General features: G+C 38.4%; 1 protein-coding gene across 2 annotated transcripts in view; it reads left to right on the top strand.

The window, feature by feature from the left end:
* fbxl7 (F-box and leucine-rich repeat protein 7) overlaps positions 1-23016 on the top strand; it is an 88302-nt gene extending 65286 nt beyond the window's left edge. For both annotated transcript variants that reach the window (XM_066687216.1, XM_066687218.1), the window contains exons 3-4: positions 8604-9215; positions 20375-23016. In XM_066687216.1, coding sequence (XP_066543313.1) covers positions 8604-9215; positions 20375-21111 — 1349 coding nt within the window. In that variant the 3' untranslated portion in view covers positions 21112-23016. The remainder of the gene's footprint in view (positions 1-8603; positions 9216-20374) is intronic.
* Positions 23017-24068: the final 1052 nt, after the last annotated feature.

Genomic DNA, 24068 nt, shown 5'->3' with positions numbered 1-24068 from the left:
TTCTGAGTAAAGACAAGTCAGTTACTAGTTCAGGCACAAAAATATGAGTTGTGCAGGTGTTAACATTTTATAAACTGTTATGCCAGTTACAGCAAGTAGGCTACCTCTGTGTCCTGTAGATTTTGTGGCATTTGTGGTAGACTTGAAAATGTTAGAGCACAGGTTTACCAAACCAAAGGTTAGCAATTCTATACATCCTGGTATGTTTTAGAGGAGCCTTACAGGGCAGCTGAAGGCCAGTTAGCTGGGGATTTATCATGTTCTAATGATTGCAAGTTTCCCTCAGTTTTTGTCCCTGCATTGCATAATTGTTTGCTTCATGGGTTATTGCTTGCAGTTCACTGTAATACATAGTAAAAGTCTATTTAAAAAAGATAAAAAGTCTGTTTATCTATATATTGTTATCTGGACAATTCTGGCTTAACTGGAATTGGAGTCAGAGAGATAAACAAAGCAGGGGACTCTCTAATCACAAATTAAATATATAATTAATAACCCACAACACAAATAATAACTTCCAAATAAATATAACCTGTAGTAATATTCTGCTTCTCCACTTGCCCAGATATTACTACAGTTTCTATAAACTACCATCAGTGCAGTTCTATGCAATTCCATTGACTTCAACAGCTTAACAACTCAACTCCACACAGGGCTGCAACTCTGCTTGTTAAGCTACCCTAAGGAACCTCCCCTCAACTAAGTCTCAGCCATATGTCCATTTCAAATGTGGGCATGTACAGTGGGGGAAAAAAGTATTTGATCCCCTGCTGATTTTGTAAGTTTGCCCACTGACAAAAGAAATGATCAGTCTATAATTTTAATGGTAGGTGTATTTTAACAGTGAAAGACAGAATAACAACCAGAAAAAATCCAGAAAAACGCATTTCAAAAAAGTTATAAATTGATTTGCGTGTTAATGAGTGAAATAAGTATTTGACCCCTTCGACTTAGTACTTGGTGGCAAAACCCTTGTTGGCAATCACAGAGGTCAGACGTTTCTTGTAGTTGGCCACCAGGTTTGCACACATCTCAGGAGGGATTTTGTCCCACTCCTCTTTGCAGATCCTCTCCAAGTCATTAAGGTTTCGAGGCTGACGTTTGGCAACTCGAACCTTCAGCTCCCTCCACAGATTTTCTATGGGTTTAAGGTCTGGAGACTGGCTAGGCCACTCCAGTACCTAAATGTGCTTCTTCTTGAGCCACTCCTTTGTTGCCTTGGCTGTGTGTTTTGGGTCATTGTCATGCTGGAATACCCATCCACGACCCATTTTCAATGCCCTGGCTGAGGGAAGGAGGTTCTCACCCAAGATTTGACGGTACATGGCCCTGTCCATCGTCCCTTTGATTCAGTGCAGTTGTCCTGTCCCCTTAGCAGAAAAACACCCCCAAAGCATAATGTTTCCACCTCCATGTTTGACGGTGGGGATGGTGTTCTTGGGGTCATAGGCAGCATTCCTCCTCCTCCAAACACGGCGAGTTGAGTTGATGCCAAAGAGCTCGATTTTGGTCTCATCTGACCACAACACTTTCACCCAGTTCTCCTATGAATCATTCAGATGTTCATTGGCAAACTTCAGACGGGCCTGTACATGTGCTTTCTTGTGCAGGGGGACCTTGCGGGCGCTGCAGCATTTCAGTCCTTCACGGTGTAGTGTGTTACCAATTGTTTTCTTGGTGACTATGGTCCCAGCTGCCTTGAGATCATTAACAAGATCCTCCCGTGTAGTTCTGGGCTGATTCCTCACCGTTCTCATGATCATTGAAACTCCACGAGGTGAGATCTTGCATGGAGCCCCAGACCGAGGGAGACTGACAGTTATTTTGTGTTTCTTCCATTGCGAATAATCGCACCAGCTGTTGTCACCTTCTCACCAAGCTGCTTGGTGATGGTCTTGTAGCCCATTCCAGCCTTGTGTAGGTCTACAATCTTGTCCCTGACTTCCTTGGACAGCTCTTTGGTCTTGGCCATGGTGGAAAGTTTGGAATCTGATTGATTGATTGCTCCTGTGGACAGGTGTCTTTTATACAGGTAACGAGCTGAGATTAGGAGCACTCTCTTAAAGGGAGTGCTCCTAATCTCAGCTCGTTACCTGTATAAAAGACACCTGGGAGCCAGAAATCTTGCTGATTGATAGGGGATCAAATACTTTTTTCCCTCACTGTATATATATATATATATATATATATATATATATATATATATATATATATATATATATATATATATATATACACACACATATAGACATATACAGTGTAAGGGGTCGTTACTGATAAAATGTAATATATTAGTCGTTATTCATTTCTTGAGAAAAAAGTAATATTAGTATTGCATATTAGTTAATTTAAAATGTAGCATGTTATATTACCCGCTACATTCCTTCCTTTTGCCTGCAAAACAATGTTACTAATCTTCATAGTCTGGTAATGCATTTTTTAAAATGTGTGCCAAACAAATAAACTGTATCTTACGTGGGTTACCTTAGTTCTTGGGTCAGCAGTGTAGAAAACTGTGAATTAATCCGGCTGGATGATATTATTTTACTTACACACAAGTTTATTAATCCACAATTTCATTACAAAGGCTCAGCAATAATAGAAAACAAAGTAATCTGTCGGTAGTCTGCTATAAACTGGGTAACAATTAAAACAGTAAATACAAATCAAATGGAAGAGATCACAGTAGAGATCGCTGTGCACTTGGCAACACTGTAAAATCAAATACATATTTCAATTTACTAGCTTCATTATAATCATTTGCAAAACTAACAGCACAATTTACTTTAATTGAGATAACCTTTCAATATATATCAATGCAGAAATTAAAAGTGACATCTCTAAGCCATACCAGGAAATAAAAAAGCAGAAAACTTGGCAAAGGTTTATGGTCACTGTTGTCTAAACTATATGAACATTGAATGAAAAAAAAAATTGAATCCCGCCTTACTTTTATAAATGAAGAAGGCGATTGGCCGCATGAAAAGACTTCTGCAAGTGATTGGCTGTGTTAAAAAAATGTTTTGACAGTTACTCCAACGACCAATGTCAGCATTTTTAATCGTGTGTGGGTGTAGCTTGGGTTTCATAATAATGCCTACCTTACAGTTCAGCTCTGTGAGTCTGACAATGGCATGTACACAAGCACGCATGTGCCTAAGGCATGGGGTTCTTTTCTCAATACAACGAGACTATGCTTTTAATTACCAATTTTGTTTTAGATATGGCGCACATGATTAAATAAGTCTTGTGGAATTCATGGCTTCCGATTTAAACACCATTTAGGTAAACCTAAACATAATTTTAGTGAATGTACCTGTCATTTATTTTATACTGAAAGAAACTGTAATATTATTACTCAAATTATAAGTCTAACACATTATATTAACTCGTTATTAGGACAAGTAATATTATTACAGTAGCACATTACATTACTAATGTGTTACCCCCAACTCTGGACAAATATCGCAATGTTTTATTAAATTGTATTGCTGTGTCACCCTTTCTCAGCAGGGTTTCTTTCCACAGCAATCTTTTTCTTTTATTTCACGCAATTGAGCACAGGTTAAAACAATCAACAAAAAGTCTGCAAGGCCCGCTTAATCTTTGGACTCCTGCCGATTCCTGGACTCCCGCAGATCCCTAGCCAGGAAGGGGGCGCCTTCCCCAGCTACACCATCTACTGTAGCTTGTGACTGTGGCTACAGACTGGGATCGCATTTCCCTTCCTCCTAGGGCTCTAAGAGTGTTTTTCGTCACAGGGTGCTTGAGTGCATCTCCACTGTGTCCAGTGTGACTTTACTCAGCTTTAGTGTGTTTAAACGCCTTGTAACTGCGGGCCCCGGCGATCTTCAGCCTGGTGTACCTCGGTGTGTCCGCATCTCAGCACCACTCCACTGCACATCCTGAGTCTAAGTACATCTCCGCTGTATCCAGTGTGATTTTAAAATTTACCTTGATGTTGCAAAGTGTGCTCCGCTACCTGTGGGCCCAGACCCTCCCAGGCTCAGTCCACCACCACAGCTGAGGTGGTCCCTCCACTGCTGCCACTGCCAGACTTTATTGATATAGTCTGGCTCACAGCCCAGCACCTGCAGGTCCCATGGCCGGAGGGCTGGTGGTTCACTTTTTGAATGCCGGGCCCCTTCCCACTAGCCCCCAAGAGCACTTCCCATGCTGCCTGACTTCCACACAGAAGTGCAGACCACATGGAACAAGCCTCTTTTCGGCTCCCACCCCGCCCCACCTTTAGCCGAATCCAAGGTGCTCAGGAAGCCGGTCTCCTGGCCTTCCCCTTGGTGGATTCAACCATCGCCGCCCTGGTGTCTCTCCTGCCGGTGTCGGCTGAACCCCAGGATCGCTCCTGCCTTAACAGGCAGTGCAGGGTTACAGAGCGACTTCTCCTCAAAGCCTATGCAGCCGAGGTGGCACGCCTGCAGAACACTGCCAGCCTGTTTGCTCTCTACATGGGTGGCTTGATAGAGACCCTTGGCCCTGAGTCTGTGGGCCCCCTCAGAAAACTTCTAGTTGTATGTTCAAGGTATAGACTTAAACATATGTGCAGAGTTTCATGTGTGTGCTGCATTCCAGTGTGCAGGAAATGTGTAACTTGTCTGAAGCACCCATGTTTTTCACTGGGGCAACTCGCAAATATATTATGGGTTACACACATCCTCGGACAATAACATTCCCACGAGGCATGACATGTGCACCTGCTTGTGGGAACACTGCAAAACTTTTTCTTTCCCAAACGCATTAGCCAATGAATCAGTACTATTATGTTGTGTAACTACGTATCGGGACTGCCCCGTAACTATCACTGAAGATGTTTGTTAGACTGTATAAAGGCTGTGTGAAACTTTCAATAAACTGAAGATAGACGAACGGACTACTTCTGTGTCTGTGCATTTTTCTTCCCGAGCGCTGCTGAAAAGTCTCCCCTGTAGCTGAAAAGGCTGACTGGCCTGACTGCCTGATTCACTGGGATCCGAAGGGTTGCTTCAACTGAAGCGTTGTACCTTAACAGCGGACAAAGCATGCGTCCAGGGAACTTCTGATGAACAAGCGTAATAGTGGGGCATAAGGTATGCATGTGTATGAAGTGGCATATGCATGTGCCATTTGGAAACTAAGATTAGGTTTTGGAGAAGAAGATTTATGTTGCATTTCACAATTTAGACTCCTATCACAATATTTAGCAACACCATGACACCAACATGTGCAGTTTTCACTGCATTTGTAGGTATAAGTGGTTTCTACAACACTTGTGAGTTTCGTGAGTTTTCATGCATGTATAAGTGTTTTATGGACATTTGAAAGTTTCAAGTTTTCTGTATTGAAGATACAGAATGCAATTTCCAAGGTAGTCCACATGATGGAGGTAGAGGTCTACATAACGAATGTCAGTATATGGTTGAGGCTGTCATTTTCTTTGGTGTATAGCAGCCATGTTTTTTGTCCAATCAACTTGGCTTTTTCAACTTTGACAGATGTTTGTACTAGTGTTAATCACTGAAAATTTAAGCACCTTAGGATTCACTGTTCTGTAGATATTCACTGCTGCATGTGACATGGCCTTCAGCATCGGTACCAGCATGCCGTATCCCCGTTGGTGACAAAACTCACCGCATGTGCATAGAAGCCTAATAAAAATCCTAACAGAAACAATAGCCTTCTAGCACTTCATGCATGGAAGCCTAAATATTGTTTCAACACAAATCAATATTAACACAATTTCAGTATTGCACCAAACGGAATATATTGTGTGTCTACTGCTGTTGGGCGTAATTGGCCTTTTCATATTCTAGTCCACCTGTACTCCAGGCTGGTCCTGGTCAGACTCCCCTTTACTTCATTCAGTCTTTAGATATCTTCTTTGTGACATTTTAATTAAACAATTTTAAATAAATAATTGAAATTAACAATTTTAAATAAATAATTGAAATTAACAATTTTAAATAAAATATTGTTTCTCTAGAAGAGTAGTTTAAACTTGCATTAAAATGCATTTAAAGGTATATCTTAAACATTTGGTTTTCTTAGGGAGCAGAGGGACCATTATTGAGTAATAACTAAGGTACTTATCAAACCTTGATGATTCTGACATTGGACCAGGGGCAGCCATTTCTTTAAGATCCAGAAAAATAATAAAAGGTTTTAAACAGTATTATTCAGCAAGCCATTTTATCTCTGCTAGTACTATATTATATTAGTATATTAAATATGGTTTAAATATTTTAGGATATTGTTTGTTTTTAACGAGTGTCAATATGGAATAATGTAATCAAACATACTGTATCATTGTTCTTAAAGATATGGTAATGGAACAATCCAAGAAGTCTTTCTTTTGGACAACAAAATTGGAGATTTTTACTAGCTTTGCTGCCGGGTATTGGTTTGCTGTATTGAACCCAGCTGTTGAACTGTATTGCTCCTACCACTTAAATACTTTTCTGGGAGGTTTCCAGATACACTTTTGGATGGGTGACAAATATTGTCTGGAAATGCAATGACTAGTAATTCAGAGAACCCCATCTTGACAGATTTATTTTTGCAATTATAATATGTGAGAGAAACCCAAGTGTTTCTAGGTTTAGTGAGCTGCTTTTTCCAAAATGGGACAAAATGGTGATGTATTTTGCATGTCTTATGAGGTTTTCTATTTTTATTAAGCATCAGTTGCCAGTCCAAAGACACATGGTATTACTGAACTGGAACAGAGGAATTAGTGCCAATCGAAGCAGCAAGGGCTTTGCCAGTTTACTACGTGGAATTGTGTGCAGTTGTGTGATAAAAGAAACGGGTCAGGGCTGTTTTGGTGGCAAAAGGGGGACCTACACAATATTAGGCAGGTGGTCATAATGTTATGGCTGATCGGTATATATTTGTGAATATTACAACAATTATGGTCATGGAGGTCTGAGCAAAGATTAAGTTTAATTTGGGCAGACAATGGGGGGGTGGATTTTGAATAATGGAGAGCTAAATAAGAGATTCTCTAATTCATTCAATTATATTTTCAATTATACATACTTTTGGAATGTCCAGACTGTTATTTTTCTGTTCACACTTTCGTGCGACATAACCGCATATTGCTATGGGAACACTAACCAAAACCATGGATACTCAAATGCAGCACAGCTTTCAAAAACACTTTCTATTGGTTATGAGGGTTTTAGTAAAACACATTTTTATTGGTTTATGAGCCCTATGTTTCTTAGTCGGTGCAGTGTGCGCGCAGCACCATTGCGCATGAGAATCACTGTGGAGTCAGAAAGCTTCCAGCGACAACTAAAGCACCATAACTATGTTAAAAAAAAATTAAAAATAAAATCAATGGTAAATAAATATAATAATCCTTCATTAATCCTCCATATAATATATGGTAATTTGTAAAAAAATATTTAGCCAATAGTTTGATCAATTATCAGTGCATTATCAGTGTTCATTCCTGCCGATTGCAGATAGTTTCAAAATGCTGTTATCGGCTGACCTCTAGTCTAGGCTATGTCACCATTAAGGAAGCAATGATGATTATGGTAATAAAAATGACACACACATTAGCACATAGGTTATCAGATAATACACATTTTTATAATAGTTTGGTTATTATTATTATTATTTTTTTTCTTTTTTCGATGGACTGGTGTCCTATCCAGTGCCTTCTGGGTTAGGCTTCAGCTCACCATAAACCTGTACTTAATGAAGTTGCTGTTGGTAATGAATGAATGACAATATTATAATTAATAGATTGTGATATTGTCACCTTTGTGGAGGGGGATGCAACATTGATCATGTTTTTAAGGTGCATCATCCTCATAGTTTGGTTTGGTTCCCTTTTGCTAATGTTTGGGTTCCCTAGTAATTGAAAACCTTGCTTGTTGTGCACAAATGTAAACCTGGGAAAAGGGCAAGTTACAAATGGAGCCCAGTCTTCTAAAGTAAAGATATTAAACCCAGGCAAGTTTTCAGTTAGTTCAATATTGGCCCACATAAAATAATAATTGTACAAAAGGTAGGATAAATTCAAAGCAGGCTGAAGGCCAAAATTGTACAGTTGTAAATGTCAGTACATCACAAAAGTACAACATTGCATTCATTCCTTTTCATAAAATATATAATCTGGTGTATTTATTCTACAGTATGTTTAAGTATGTACTGTGATAAATATATATTGCCAAAAGACAATAGTGAACATATAACTTTATTTCCCTTTCTAATAAATTGCAGAAATTAATTTTCAAAAGTGTGATGGTGGACTAAATGTAAATTTACTTTTAACTGTGTTTGTGAACTTCATGGATTTAATACATATATTTCCTGAAACAATGGGCACTATGTTTTAATCAGCCTTGAAAACAATATTGTGTATGTGTTTTATAAGTAAGCAATTCTTATTTTGTCTTTATAACAAATAACTACTTTTTTGCAAGGGTTATGACTAATTCACAATGTGTTTTTACAATATGCCTCTGTGTCCTGTTTCCTTTTGAAACTCCTAGTTGAAAGTTTTCATCTAAGCATAATAGTTTTGATTATTATAATTCATTATTATTCGATGGACATTCTATCCACATTTATCCTTTCTTGGTTATGTATTACAGACTCTGATGTCAGCATGCGGACGCTGAGCACACCAAGTCCTGCTCTGATCTGTCCCCCAACCTCACAGGCTTTAATCAATGGCAAAGACTCATCTACCTCCTCGTCTTCTGTCACTGGTGAAACCATCGCCATGGTGCACACTGCTCCCAACACTTGCCTGTCCCACTCCAACATTAGAACTGTGTCAAGGCTGCAAAAAGAGCAAGCCCCTATTGACATCCTGCCTGACTACTCCTTCATCCAGATCTTCTCCCACCTGCCTACAAACCAGCTTTGCCACTGTGCTCGGGTCTGCCACCGCTGGTACAATCTGGCCTGGGACCCCAGGCTATGGAGAACCATCCGCTTAATGGGGGACTTGCTGCATGTGGACCGTGCCTTGAAGATCCTCACCCGCCGCCTTTGCCAAGACACTCCCAATGTGTGCCTTATGCTGGAGACGGTGGTTATCAGTGGCTGCCGCAGACTGACGGACAGAGGACTCTACACCATTGCACAGTGCTGTCCTGAGTTGAGGAGGCTGGAAGTGTCTGGCTGTTACAACATCTCCAATGAGGCAGTCTTTGATATTGTGTCACGCTGTCCAAATTTGGAACATCTGGATGTTTCAGGTAAAATATTACAGTAGTTTATTTCCCACAATTTAGCAAAGACCTATGAAAGATACATTCACAACTGAATAGTGAGTTTAATTAGCTGAAACTTCAAAGAATGTCCTTACAATTATAGGAGATATTGCTATCTGGCACAGATACCCATAGACATAAATAACTCCCCTGGTAATAAAAACTGATGTGCTGTCCTTCTTTAAAATAAAATATGATAAATGAGGAAAATGTATATATAGAACACTTAATTGCCATTGATATCCCCATAATAAAATCTAAACTTCCAAGAATGTAATATTAGAAGGGTATAGTTTCACAGATACCTGGCAGCACCACACTGGTTTAAATGACTGATTTTAAATAACATTATTAATGTTAATGTATCATAATCATAAAAGACAAATAATCATCATATTTCTTACTTCGTATTGCACTATATTATAGAACATCTATGTAATTTAAATAGACACAAACAACCATTTACCACAACAACACAACATAAAAAGTGTTTTTTATAAACAGAAGATAGCATGTACATATTTGTTTAACCATGCACTAGTAAACACTAAAATCAAAATATGCAAGTATTTGAATCCAACATTCATAATACAAAATTAACAGCTAATGACTGGAAAAATTATATCACTTCTCTGTTTGGGCAATACACTTGCCATACACAGCCATTGGATGCTATTCTTCTTCAGAGCGGGATATATTGAAGAGTTTTGTCTCCAAATTCATGTTCGGATTTGTACTGTTCTCCTTGTGTGTCCTTGTTATGTTATCTACTTACTTCTAAGTAATAACTCCATTATTCTCTTAACTCAATCAACACACGCTTTATATCCTCTTAACTCTACTACCTGTTTTACACACACTTTGGTCCCTACACAACAAAGTTACAATAACTATTGTTACATCCTCCTTTTTCTTTTATTGACTAAAGTGCTAAAAATGAAAAGAACATCAACATTAAGGACCTGTCCATTGTTTTGAGAGGTCTTTCAGTGCACAAAGTTTTTGAAATGCTTTGGTAATTTGATAAGACATCCTGCTTTGGATATGGACTGTGGATGTGCCTTCCGAATCCGAGTTTGTTGTCATTTTAAATCCATAAGTTGTCTTGAGGTTCTCCTGATCACCGCCTGGGACGTTGGAGCATTCTCTGAGGAGCATTCTCTGTAATCTTTTTGGAGCATTGAGCAGTGGTTTCCTCATTATATTTTCCAATGGCTTATGGTCCGACTATACATCTACTTGTCAACCATATTGACTGCCTTGCATCAGGGCTGCTCCTAGTCCTGTCTCTGATGAGTCACACTGTAACAGTAAACTCTCTTCAGGATTATAGTACTTCAGGATAGGTGCTGTTCCAATCATGTTCTTTATTTTGATCAATGCTTGTTCTTGTACTGTTCATTCCCGTACAGGTTCTCTGTGTGTCAGCTGTCTCAACACTCCACAGTTGTCTGACAGGTGTGCACAGAATTTTGACAAGTAATTTGTCATCCCTAACAGTCTTTTGCACTCCTTTAAATTCTGTAAGACTGGGCATTTCCTTGATTGCATTGATTTTTTTCTCGATCAATGTTGTAGGCCTTCTGAGGCTAGCAGATGTCCTATGTATGTGAGTCTCAATTTAAATTTCTCTGGGTTGAGCTTGATGTTTTTCCCTCTGCATCTTTGTAAGAACAGTTGCAGTTTTTTTTCATGATCCTGCTCTGCTAATTCTCCTTCTCCTACTATTAGTATGTCATCTGCTATTGTTTGGATTTCTGGGAGACCCTCCAGAGCTTGGCTCAACTTCCTTTGAAATAGCCATTCTCAGCCACCTGTACCTACCACAGAGTGTAGCAATTGTGGTTCTTAAGCTGGAGTCTTCTTCTAGCTGTATGTGCCAGAATCATTTTTTTACATCGCAAACAGTGAAAACTCTTGCCTTAGAAAAATCCGGCAATATGTCATCTATAGTAGGCAGTGGAAAGTGACTTCATTTTAAAGCCTTGTTCAGTGGCCTGGGGTCAATGCAGATTCGGAATTTCCCTGATGGTTTTTTAACATCTGACAGACTGTTGATCCAGTCTGTGCTCTTAACCACAGGAGTTATTATTCCTCTGTTTTGCAAGCTTTGAAGCTCCTCTTTCAATGGTGTCATTAGATAACAGGCACTCTTCGCTTAGGCAATTTCACTGGTTCCATGCTGGTTTCTATTTCAGTTCTGTATTTGCCTTTTAAACAGCCTTCTCCCTCGAAGAGGTCAGCATACTCCTGTTTGATATTGTTCAGATCTTGCATCTCTGTTACAATGCTATCTACAGCTAAAATGTTTTCAAACTGCACTTTCAGGTTCATGGACTGCACTGTTTTGCTGCCAAGGAGAGGACTCCTTGTCGAACTCCAAACGTTACAGTTTTCTTTTTCTGGGATTCCTGATTTTAATCTTGCATTTGCCAATAGGGTGTAACTTCACCAGCACCTACCGTGTTCCCTCAATCTGAGTGACAGGATTTAGCAAATTGATTGGGATGATAGTACAGCTAGTTCCACAATCCATCTGGAATCTGACTAGTTTGTCTCCAATAAGCATAGCTGCAAATAGTTGCTTTTGATCACTGTTGTTTCTTTGAACTGTATTTGCTTCTTTCTCTGTCTGTGTAGTCACACTCAAAATATCTTCATATGGCTCCTGCTCAGCATCTACCACATTGTGCACTATTGTTTTGCTTCTCTGCTCTGTTGTCAAACATTTCACTGCAAAGTAGTTGTACTTTCCACATTGTTTACATTGTTTCCCATAGGCAGGACACTTCTCTATTTTGTGCATGTGTTTTCCCACAAAATATAGCATACATAATATAGCATACATAATAGCATGTGTTTATCTTCCTTGAATTTATCTTCAGTCATTGCATGTATTTCTTCAACTGTATTTCCTTTTTATAGCTTTTATGTTCTCTTTTGACAGTTGGTCAGCTCTGCAAATCTGTAAGCATTTGTCTAAAGTCAGGTCGGCTTCTCTTAAGAGACATTCTCTGAGGTGCGAGTTGTGAATTCCGCATACTATCCTATCTCTGAGAAGCAAGTCTTTCATTTCTCCGAAATTACATATAGCCACCAAGACCCTTTAATCAGTGACATATTTATCAATGTTTTCTCTAGTGTCCTGATTCCTTGTGAAAAAATTGGTATCTCTCTACAGTCTTGTTGAGTTTTGGGTTACAATGCGCATCAAAAGCAGAAATTAAAGTACTCACAGTACACTGGTCCTGAGGAGTTGCTGCACAGAGAGTCTCAAACACCTCCCGTCCTGTTTTCACATAATAGAATAATTTCACTTTCAGTTTGTCGTCTGCCTCTTAATTCTTATTTCCATCTTGTCCAAGCTTTTGATGGATTTTTCGCTTGCAAATCCAGCGGTGCTGGTGGTTTCAATCCGAGTATTTTGTTTTTCTTTTTTCCTTACAGCCTCACGTCAGACTCCATTATTCTCTTAACTCAATCAACACAAGATTTATTTCCTTTTAACTCTACTTTGTGTGTTACACACACTTTGGTTCCTACACAACACGTTTACAATAACTATTGTTATAGTGCTGACACAATTTAACAGCAAGTCAAATGGACTCCATCCATTAAATGCAGGAGAATCAGGATTAAGGATTAAGGATTAAGATGCCAGGATGCATTCATGAATTAGGAGTGAAACTGCAACATAATACAACAATGGAATGTATCAGAAATGTGAGATAACGTACATCATTCACTGCCACATGCTAAATGAACTTAAGGGATACATTACTGTAAATAAACTAATTAAAATAATAATGAGGAAATTAAGCACTTGCTCTCTTAAAAGCATCCAAATTACAGCTAACTAATACACTGCAAATGAAATAAAATAGCAATCACAGCTATCATATGCTACTAGGGCCAACAATAAGGCATCTAGTATCAAACTGTAAATGTATCCTTGTCACAAATATTCTCTCATATGTGTAGTAACAATATTATAGAACAATTAACACTTACAGAGGATGCTTACACAAGCAGAAAACAGAAGGATGACAGCAAATAGAAGAGGGAACTGATCTGCTAGGGCAGGACTTGATCAACATCATAAACCTTTGACGCCCACTACCCGCCCACTACGACGTCACATTAACTAGTAATTTGTATAGAATTTTTTTGTTTTGTTACAGCTAATCCATACAAACAAAATAAAACATTCCCAGGTAGTATAAAATAAGTTATCATGTTTTAATTTATTTTTTACAAGCACACGGTTTATATATAGGTAGGCTATTGATTTAACTTGCTATTGACTTAATTTTACTCATAATAAACTGTATGTTAACTTTAATTTGTATTTCATTAATTCCAGAAAATAGTGTTGGAAATATGGCATCAATGTGAACCCCTTGATGAATATACCCCAGTAATATTAGAAACAACACAACTGTACTGAAAGTAGTAAATACTACTAGTAGTAAAAAATACCTAACCTAATACCTTGGGTTAACTATAAGTAAAAGACTCCCTTCTACAGTTTGTGTCAACATTATATATTTTATGGTATATTATAATAATAATAATAATAATAATAATAATAATAATAATAATAATAATAATGGGTCAATTGCAAGTAAAGTGCAGAGCTGTGTACTAACCACGGGATCATCTCCAGCACTTTGCTTTCAGTGTTTTTCAATTGACCCCTTAAGCCTAATAAATTATGCATAATAATTTAAACTTACATTGGTTGTTCAATCCGTGATATACCACTTTTCAGTTGCACAGCTTATGTTCAATTTCTGGCGTCTTCTGTACATTTAACAAAACATCCCAAACAGCAGATGTTCTTCTAAACATTTGTTTTGTTTGGGATGTTTTGCACAACACTTTACATGATGACGGATAAAGAAACAATAATGGAGAATAACTGAGTGGTCCACATGCATGCTGGTAGATGGGGGGATAGTACTCTTTCAAAAAAAAATTGTTTAAATTATCAGTGTAATCGTCCATTTTCAAAATACATTGTTTAAATTGAATCTGGTCCATTACCTGCTGACATGACTGTTTTGAACTTTGTTATACCTACCAACTTTTAGGATGAAGTGGTATAAGGAGCTCGGTGTCGGGGGGACTTCCCCAGAACATTTTGAAAATTGGAGACCTTAAAAGCTCTGACATAATTACATATTTTTTTCAAAATTACCCCGAGCACCACCCCCCCCAATATACCACTGTAATGGGCTTTATACAAATCTGATGTTTTAATTTAGACATCTGAAGTCACTCGCAGTATTCAAAGCCACATACTACCCATACTGCACATACTACATATCAGCATTTCAGTAATATTGATATGTAGTACATGTAGTATGGGTAGTAATGCAAATACAGCTAATTTATATTAACGAGAAAAAAAATGATGCGATTGTCACGTGGGTTCTAGGGTTTGTAAAACCTCCGAACGAACCTTCGAAGACAGTCCTAATTATATATTTTTTTTTTCTCACAAAAAATGAATTCCTATTTAAAAGCATTGTTTCTTAAATATTTTCACGGCCCACCTACACTACCTCTGTGGCCCACTACTGGGCCGCGGCCCACAAGGAACTAACTTCCTGTTTACAGTTCAAGGGTCAAAGCTATGACATGCTACTTACTGCTTTAAGAACATAAGAAAGTTTACAAAAGAGAGGAGGCCATTCGACCCATCGTGCTTGTTTGGTGTCCATTAATAACTGAGTGATCCAAGGATCCTATCCAGTCTGATTTTAAATGTTCCCAAATTTTCAGCGTCAACCACATCGCTGGGGAGTTTGTTCCAGATTGTGACAACTCTCTGTGTGAAGAAGTGTCTCTTGTTTTCTGTTTTGAATGCCTTGAAGCCCAATTTCCATTTGTGTCCCCGGGTGCGTGTGTCCCTGCTCATCTGGAAAAGCTCCTCTGGTTTGATGTGGTTGATGCCTTTCATAATTTTGAAGACATGAATCAAGTCCCCACGTAGTCTCCTCTGTTCCAGGGTGAAAAGGTTCAGTTCCCTCAGTCTCTCAGTAGGACATTACCTTCAAACCTGGAATAAATCTGGTTGCTCGCCTCTGAACTGCCTCTAGAACAGCGATATCTTTCTTGAAGTGTGGAGCCCAGAACTGTACACAGTATTCCAGATGAGGTCTAACTAGTGCATTGTACAGTCTTAACATGACTTCCCTTGTTCTAAATTCTACACTTTTGACAATATACCCTAACATTGTGTTTGCCTTTTTTATTGCTTCCCCACATTGTTTGGATGGAGAAAATGAGGAGTCCACTCCTAGGTCTTTATCATACGTTACTTCATCTAGTTCTATTCCTCCCATAGCGTAACATAGTGGACATTTTTGTTACCTGCATGTAATACCTTGCACTTGCCCACATTGAATTTCATCAGCCCATAACTGAATATTATCTAAGTCCCTGTGCTGCTGAGATTGTATCTGTTGAGCCACTTATATGAATACTACCAATAGATGGTGCCAGATACAAAATTCAAACACAAACTAAAGCTCAAATAAAGGATCTGGGGGGCAGAATAGGATTAGTTGTGCAGCAATTCTTTACCCTTCTGTCTTGTAAAATGTTCTCATTGATTAGTTTGTTTACTGTAGCATAATACTCAATTGTCAGGGATTACGTTTATATTAACCTGAGAGAATGTAATAATGATAGGCCTTAAGAAATTACACTTGCGTTCTGTATCAATGTTGCAGACATTCTACATATTTCTCTATTGTAAAACATACTCACTGAGCGATTACATTGTTCACTATAGCATAATACTCAACAGTTGTCCATGTAACAACAATCAAGCAATTCACCTACATTTCTTATCAAATTTGCAGACAGCAAGACAGCAGGCGCATCTCTTACAATAGGCTATCAGCTTATCAGTGTTACAATATACAACTCTGATGAAAACTTATTTTGAAGGTACTGCAGTGAATAATCTATCTCCAGATCAATTAATCAGAAACACTTAAAATCAAACAGGGGTAAATGTGGAACTGTAGCTCCTAGAGAGACAAAAGGCTGAACACTTTAGTCAATGTAATATATAATGCAGTAATAAAAAGTATACATACAGTTGTGAGCAAAATTATTCAACCCCCATAGCAAATCAGGTGTATTGTCAAAATGTACAAAAAGCTGTTTGCAATGAACAAATCAAACAAAAGCAATTTCAAGTGTTTTCCCCAAATTCAACTGAAAATGCAACTTATAATGACTCCTCCAGTCTCAAAATTATTCAATCCCCTGAATATAATCCCTCACAACAGCACAAATATGCAAAACAGGTGTTGTCTCAAGCACACCTGATGCAACTAATCAAGGGCTTCATTAGTTGCACCAGGTGTGCTTCAGCTAGAACACATGAAATACCTGAACTGGCTAGGGGTTTGTTGAGTGTCACATTTGACTGCATGTTAGAAGTATGGCTAAGTCAAAAGAATGGTCCAAAAAGTTAAGAGAAGAGATCATCGCCCTTCAACAAGGAACAGGATACAGAAAGACTGGGCAGTAAAAGGAAGCTATCAATGGCTGCAACCAGATGGCTGAGAAGGCAGGTTGTGAAAAACCCTTGAGTGAAGAGGAGACTTGGTGGAAACAGGCACTGAGGGTTCAGTGAGCACAGTAAGGCATGCACTAAATGCACTACTGAACCAAAAGCACAAGAAAAGTCGGCTCCAATATGCTCAAAATCATATACATAAGCCACAGAAGTTTTGGGATTCTGTTCTGTGGAGCGATTAAACAAAACTGGAACTCTTCGGCACGATGGATCAGCGGTATGTCTGGAGGAAGAAGAATGAAGCATACGCTGAAAAGAACACTCTACCCACAGTTAAGCATGGTGGTGGCTCTGGGGCTGCTTTGCATTCTCTGGCACTGGAAACCTGCAGTGTGTGGAAGGCAAGATGGATTAATTGAAGTATCAGGAAATTGTAGGAGAAAATGTCATGCCGTCTGTGAGGAAGCTGAAGCTTGGGCTTCATTGGACCTTCCAACAGGACAATGATCCCAAGCATACCTCAAATTCCACCAAGGCTTGGTTGCAGAAGAAGTCCTGGAAGATTCTACAGTGGCCATCACAGTCACCTGACTAGAAAATCTCTGGTGGGATTTGAAGAAATCGGTTGCAGCACGCAAACCCAAGAATCTTACTGAACTGGAGGCCATTGCTCTAGAGGAATGGGCTAAGATTCCTCAGGAACGATGCCAGAAGCTGGTGTCTGGCTATGCATCTCGTTTGCAGGAGGTTGTAACAGCAAAAGGCTGCTCTACTAAGTACTAAAAATGCTTGCCATGAAGGGGTTGAATAATTTTGAGACTGGAGTTGCAATAAGTTGCAATTTCAGTTGAATTTGGGGAAACCACTTGAAGCATTTGTTGTGTTGAGCTATTTCAATTGCTTTTGTTTGATTTGTTCATTGCAAACAGCTGACAGTCTACATTTTGACAATAAACCTGATTTGCAATGGGGGTTGAATAATTTTGCTCACAACTGTAGGTTGAAAAAGCCATGGGCAGGGTTTAGAATGCCATTATAACATCAGTCTGTACATCAAGCAGTGACCTGTGGAAATAAGTTCAGCTTTGTGGCAGTGAAGAAGCCTTGGCTTCTGTTGCATTTTTGATGTTATAATTGTATTTTGTTTGCAATTAAATCATAAGTAAATAACCTTTTTCAGAAACATTATTATATTTTATTCTGTTTACTCTGTCTTGTAGAACTCAATTTCTGCAACAATTGGACGCAGACACCAATTCCAAAGATATAAATTCTCAAATTTATTAAAAACAAAGATAAAATGTAGCACTACACTAGTTATACAAAAAGGGAAAAACTAATTAAAATTCACTCAAGATCAACAAATCAAAGTCAAATAACTTCTCGTTATATGTATCAGTCTCATTTATGTTTGGGTGCCGAGAAAGAGCCTATCATTTCTTGTTACCACAATTCTCCCTAATTGATTACTGTTCAATGATTAAGGATAGGCAGGGCCACCTATAATCTAGTGTCTATTAACATGTGTCAATTTCAGAATTTAAGAAAATACTAAATGATATTACACATTCTAAAGTTTATGACTCACAGCATAACATTTCTAATTGATTTCTCAAATGTCATGAATAATAAACTCCAAACTGTTAAACTTATCTGAACTTTGTCGCAGAGAGGCCTCTCTGTCTTTGGGCTCAAATAAAAACACACGACACGAGGTCCATGTGGTGTGGAACAAAGGCAGTCCAGTTCGGCTTTGTCCAATAACTTCCACTCAGTCAATGCACCTGGAAGTTGGGGTTTCGCGAAAATAGAGTCTTTTCCAAACAGAGTTTCCACTGGTTTGAATGCTCCAAGGTTGTGCACAAAATCTTCTTTGCAAGCAGGGTTTCCACCGTAGTTACGTGAAGACAAAGTCTTTGAGGAAAGCAGGGCCCTGTTTGTTTCCAAGGGTCAAGTTTCTTAAGACTCAATAGCTATTTAAATGACTGAACACTTTCGTATTGCAGTCGACTTAATCAATTGTCCAGCTGTAAAACTCCACTGATCAGATGGGTACAGGCGGGCATGCGCAGTTTCTAAAGTTCTTTAAAGAATTCTTCGTACAGCTCAATCTCCTTCTCCCAATTTAACTCTTCTGTTGCTGGCAAAGACTTAGTTGGTTCCTGGTTCCGGTTCTGGCAACAGAGCTACAGGTTGAGCTGTGGCAGCGAGTTACTGGTTCAGGTGAGAGAGAAAGAAAAAGGTGCTGTGCGTTGCCTTTTAATGCCAGATGTCAGATCATTAGACGATTGGTTCTTCAGTTTGTGAGATTGGATTTCGGTTTCAGCCCCCAGTGTCCTATTGGAGGAGGCTTGATTTATGACTGATGTCAATCCATGCCATCTTTTGGAAATGCCGGTTGGCCTGGGTTCGTAGCTCTGTGTTGGGATTTCAGCTCTCGTCCATTTCAAAGCAGTTTATTACCTACAGGCCCTATTCCCCAGACATTTCACAGCAGGGATTCCAAGCCATTTGGCCCATTCTCTGTGCCATCCTCCCAAGACTGCCACTTTGCTATAGAACAGTTCACCTGCCGATGAGCTCAGGAAATCTGATAACTTTGGGGGAGAGGTCTTCTTTAGATCAGAGCTTCAGCTAAGGCTCTGAATGCTCTTATCAAAATACACCCCCACAAATGCTTTTTCGGATTACATTATGAATCGGAATGACTTAATGTTTAGCGCTGATGCTCCTCTTGTTCTGCCCTGATGTAGTTGAATAAACCACATAAAAGTGGTTCTGAATTACTAAATATTGTGCATGTAAAAGTAGTCAGTGAAAACATGCTCAGATGTTTTTTCTTACTTTCTTTAATTTTTTAATGATTATAGGGCAGTGTTCTTTGGTAAATGAGGCAAACTATGGCAAAATGATACTATAAATAAAAAAATATAAACAAATACACAAAAATAAACTCATTGAGGGGCCATTTGCATAAAACCATATTAGACTAGTCTAATGCAAGTTAGACAGTTGCATAACAATTAAGACTGACTAAATCTTAAAAAGACCTAAAAAGTTAACTTCCTTACACCCATGAAGCTTAGAATTTAAGTCTATCTTTCCAGTGGTGACAATGTCATGTCATTGATACGGACACTGCCTCACACATACTCTGCTCTTCCTGCCCACTGCTCAGTCCCCCAAAACATTGGGGAATCAATTATCAATTCTGTGGTCTGCAGATAGTTCCTTTTAAATGTCTGCTTTTCCAGAATGCACACAAAGCGGGTTGATGCTCTTATTTGTTTTGTTATTTCATCCCATGCCTTTTGTTTAAGTGCATTCGTTTCAGAAAATGTCACCAAAAGTTACTGTTTTAGAGAAGCATGTTTTTCCCAGAATGCACTGAGTGATTGATTACTGTAGACTGTTTTAACTGTTTTAAATGAGTGAATTATACTAAGACAAAGACTTAGTTTATGTAAAAGCAACCGGCCCCAGATGCCAAATATTTATTTAGAAAACTGAGAATAAATTGTTTTGTTCTTCAGCACAAAAGGGAGATTATTCCTTTTCCATGATTTCTCTTCTCATTCCAGTGATCTTTTTTCATTCCTGGCAGGTTGTTCCAAGGTGACTTGTATCAGTTTAACACGGGAAGTCTCGGTCAAACTCTCCCCCATGCATGGCAAGCAGATCTCCATTCGCTACCTAGATATGACAGACTGTTTTGTACTGGAGGATGAGGGCCTGCACACAATTGCAGCACATTGTACACAGCTCACCCACCTCTACCTACGCCGCTGTGTGCGAATTACAGATGAAGGCCTACGCTACCTGGTCATCCACTGCACCTCTGTCAAGGAGCTAAGTGTCAGCGACTGTCGCTTTGTGAGTGACTTCGGCCTGCGGGAGATTGCCAAGCTGGAGTCCCGTCTACGCTACCTCAGCATTGCACACTGTGGCCGTGTCACTGATGTGGGTATTCATTATGTGGCCAAGTACTGTGCTAAGCTGCGGTACCTCAATGCCCGGGGGTGTGAGGGCATCACAGACCATGGCCTAGAGTATCTGGCCAAGAACTGCACCAAGCTTAAATCCCTTGATATTGGCAAATGCCCCCTGGTGTCTGACACAGGTTTGGAGTTTCTGGCACTCAACTGCTTCAACCTCAAGCGCCTCAGCCTCAAGTCTTGTGAAAGTATAACCGGTGGGGGACTACATATTGTGGCAGCCAACTGCTTCGACCTGCAGCTGCTAAATGTGCAGGACTGCGAGATCCCAGTGGAGGCACTGCAGTTTGTAAAGCGCCACTGCAAGCGCTGTGTGATAGAGCACACCAACCCTGCTTTCTTCTGACAGGGGACAAACAGGTTTTATTTTGTTTTTTTTTATCTTGCATGGTTGACAAATTACAGTTTCTGTTGGATTACTACCTGAAACACTTGTTTCTGTTAGGCAAGAAGGGCTATGTATCAGTATAATGCATCTTTTGTTGATGTTTTTGTTATTTATCAAATAGGTCTTTCCTTTAAATTATTTTACTTTGCCCCCACAAATGCTTTTCTTAATTGGATGTTCATCAAGGTATGCACTTCAAATTAAAAATTATAATAATAGTGACAAATGCATATTATCTTTTCCAGATATGAATAAATTTTCTCATAAATATAAGTAAATGTAGCAGATTAAATTAAATATAAGCTTGGGTATGGGTCAGCAACATATACAACTTGTTACTCGTATTTGAAGCTGTAACAAAATGTAGTAAACCTTCAACAGTAATGTGTTTCTCATTGGTCTGTACCTGTATTTACAATAATATTTTTTGAGTTTTAAAGTTTAGGAGGAGAACAAAACCCCAATCCTGCTTCTGGCTTCTGCCTACTGAAGTGTAGGTATCCAGCAATAAAAACACTTTCCCAGCATTTGTTGTTTAGCATCTGTCCTCCCCCCAAACACCACCTTTGTAGCAACTGCTTTGCTCATTCCACTTAGTGAGGGAGGGGGGGGTGCAATGGCCTGATCCACATGGCCAAGTAATTTATTATTTTTTAAAGAATAACCTTTTACTACATATGTCTATTGGAGTTGTCCAAACTATGGAATGTGGCATTTTCCGATCTTTGGACCAATTCTGCTGGCTTTCATCTGTATCTATTCACTGTTAAAATACACCTACCATTAAAATTATAGACTGATCATTTCTTTGTCAGTGGGCAAACGTACAAAATCAGCAGGGGATCAAATACTTTTTTCCCTCACTGTATATATATATATATATATATATATATACATACATACATACATATACATATATATACAAACACACACACACACATTATTGATACAGCAGAAAGGAAGGAATGGTCAAAACACATTTAAAATTGTATTTAAAATATTTTACACACATTTAAAAGCATTGAGTATGGGGACACACTATTATGTAGGCTACCTATCACTTTTGTAGATTATTAAATTATTATAGATGCACTTCTAAACTCATGACAGATATCCTCTTTTTTGTTTTGGTGCTTTTATCAGGGAATCAAACTGATGTTTTCCACATTTCCTTTTTCTAGTACTGTCCTTGAAAAGTCTAGTTAGGTTAGAAAAAACAAAACAAAAACTTTCCTTATCCTTTATATTTTTAAGAAAGTAATTATTTTTTGATGTGCCACATTGTGTCCAAATTCTTAAAATGTTACCTGTGAGGCACATATTAGATGTGTATGTATTTTAGTCCATAATGATCATTCATTTCATTGTTGGACAAGCAAAAAATCATTCTGCAATATGGCACCAGATGGTTGTTTAACAACAAATTCCTCATTCCTCTGTATGCTATACAATTACTTTTCAAGGGTTTCTAATACATTATGTAACATGAAAATATACCAATTATACTTTGTAGGGAACTGCTTCAGATTGGAGATGCTTGCCAATATATGAATACAAAGGAAGTAATGTGGGCTCTGAAATATTTTCAATTCCATGCTTGTAATATGAGTTACCTGCTTATAAATGTTAATACAGATTTTTCAGATTGTTTTTTGTGCAATGTTTTTTTTCTTTGTATGAAAACTCATAACTACTGTTAAGACAATCATTCTCTTATTTTTTGTTTGCCATCTGAGAATAAAAAGTGTATCTGCTCTGAACCAAACATGGAGTATGTAAAAAAAAGAAAAAAGAAAAGTTTGTAATCCTTTTTAAATATTTCATTTATAACTATTGCAATAAAAGCCACTATATTTAATTTTTCTTATTAAAGCTCTTTTTCAGATTTTGTCTAAAGGGAAAAAGTATGGATTCAAAGTAAAAAATCACACAACAAATATCAGTAATTATAAAGATTACGTAAAGAATATATAAACCAAACACATTGGCACATAGCAAGCAGATATGTCCATTTTAACCCAATAAAATACAGAACTCACTACAATTCCCCCCTTTGACCCTAAGACAGTAAAGGCTCATTTGGCCACGTATAATATGAAGCATCTGCAATAGTGTCGTTTATCTAAATTTTCATGCTGACAGAGGTGATGGGATGTTTCAAATAACAGCAGTGAGCAGTGGTCAGTTTTTTTGGTATTCATTAGGATATGTTGCCCATAGAAAAAGACACCAATAATCTGTGGGCAGATGCTGTGAGCAGTAGGACAGTGAAGTCCACCATGGGTAAAGGAGTTCACCTCACCCTTGCATGCCAGAAACCTAGATTGCATTTGTATAGTTGTGCAAAGAATAAACATGCACAGAAACAGGTTGCAGAGTGTTACATGAACAGATAATGTAAACATAACCAAATCTTTGTTCCCACTTGATAACGTGTTTTGCAGCAACAACACCTGAAGGACGTATAGTAGTTTTTTTCAGATACATCTGATTAGGACAGCAAATAAAATCATATAGACAAATAGGTGACAGAGATTAAAAAGAATGCCAGAGATCCTTTCTGAACCCAGAGAAAAATAGGTGCACAGAATGAAGAGCAAACAGGACAAAGAAAAAGTTAATATTGTGAGAACACCATGAGAAGAAAAAGTTTGGGAACTTCTCTAGTTCCAGGCAATGCATTGATGCAAGAGTCTTTTTAAGTAGAAAAAAATATTTATATTTTAGTCAGCCAGGTAAGTATCATCAGGCAATAGGTTATAGGACATATCCAATCCCAATATGTATTTGTGCATCATCTGAGATTATTATATCTACATCCTTAATAATTTGGATCCGTTGCTCTGGATTTTAATCAGGTGAAATGTTTATGTCCCAACATATGTTGAACATTCCAAAACACTGACACTAGGGAA

This window comes from Amia ocellicauda, chromosome 2 (genome assembly GCF_036373705.1).
Source record: "Amia ocellicauda isolate fAmiCal2 chromosome 2, fAmiCal2.hap1, whole genome shotgun sequence".
Lineage (NCBI taxonomy): Eukaryota > Metazoa > Chordata > Actinopteri > Amiiformes > Amiidae > Amia > Amia ocellicauda.
Note: the sequence above shows the minus strand (reverse complement) of the source record. Positions and strands in the feature narration are given on the sequence as shown.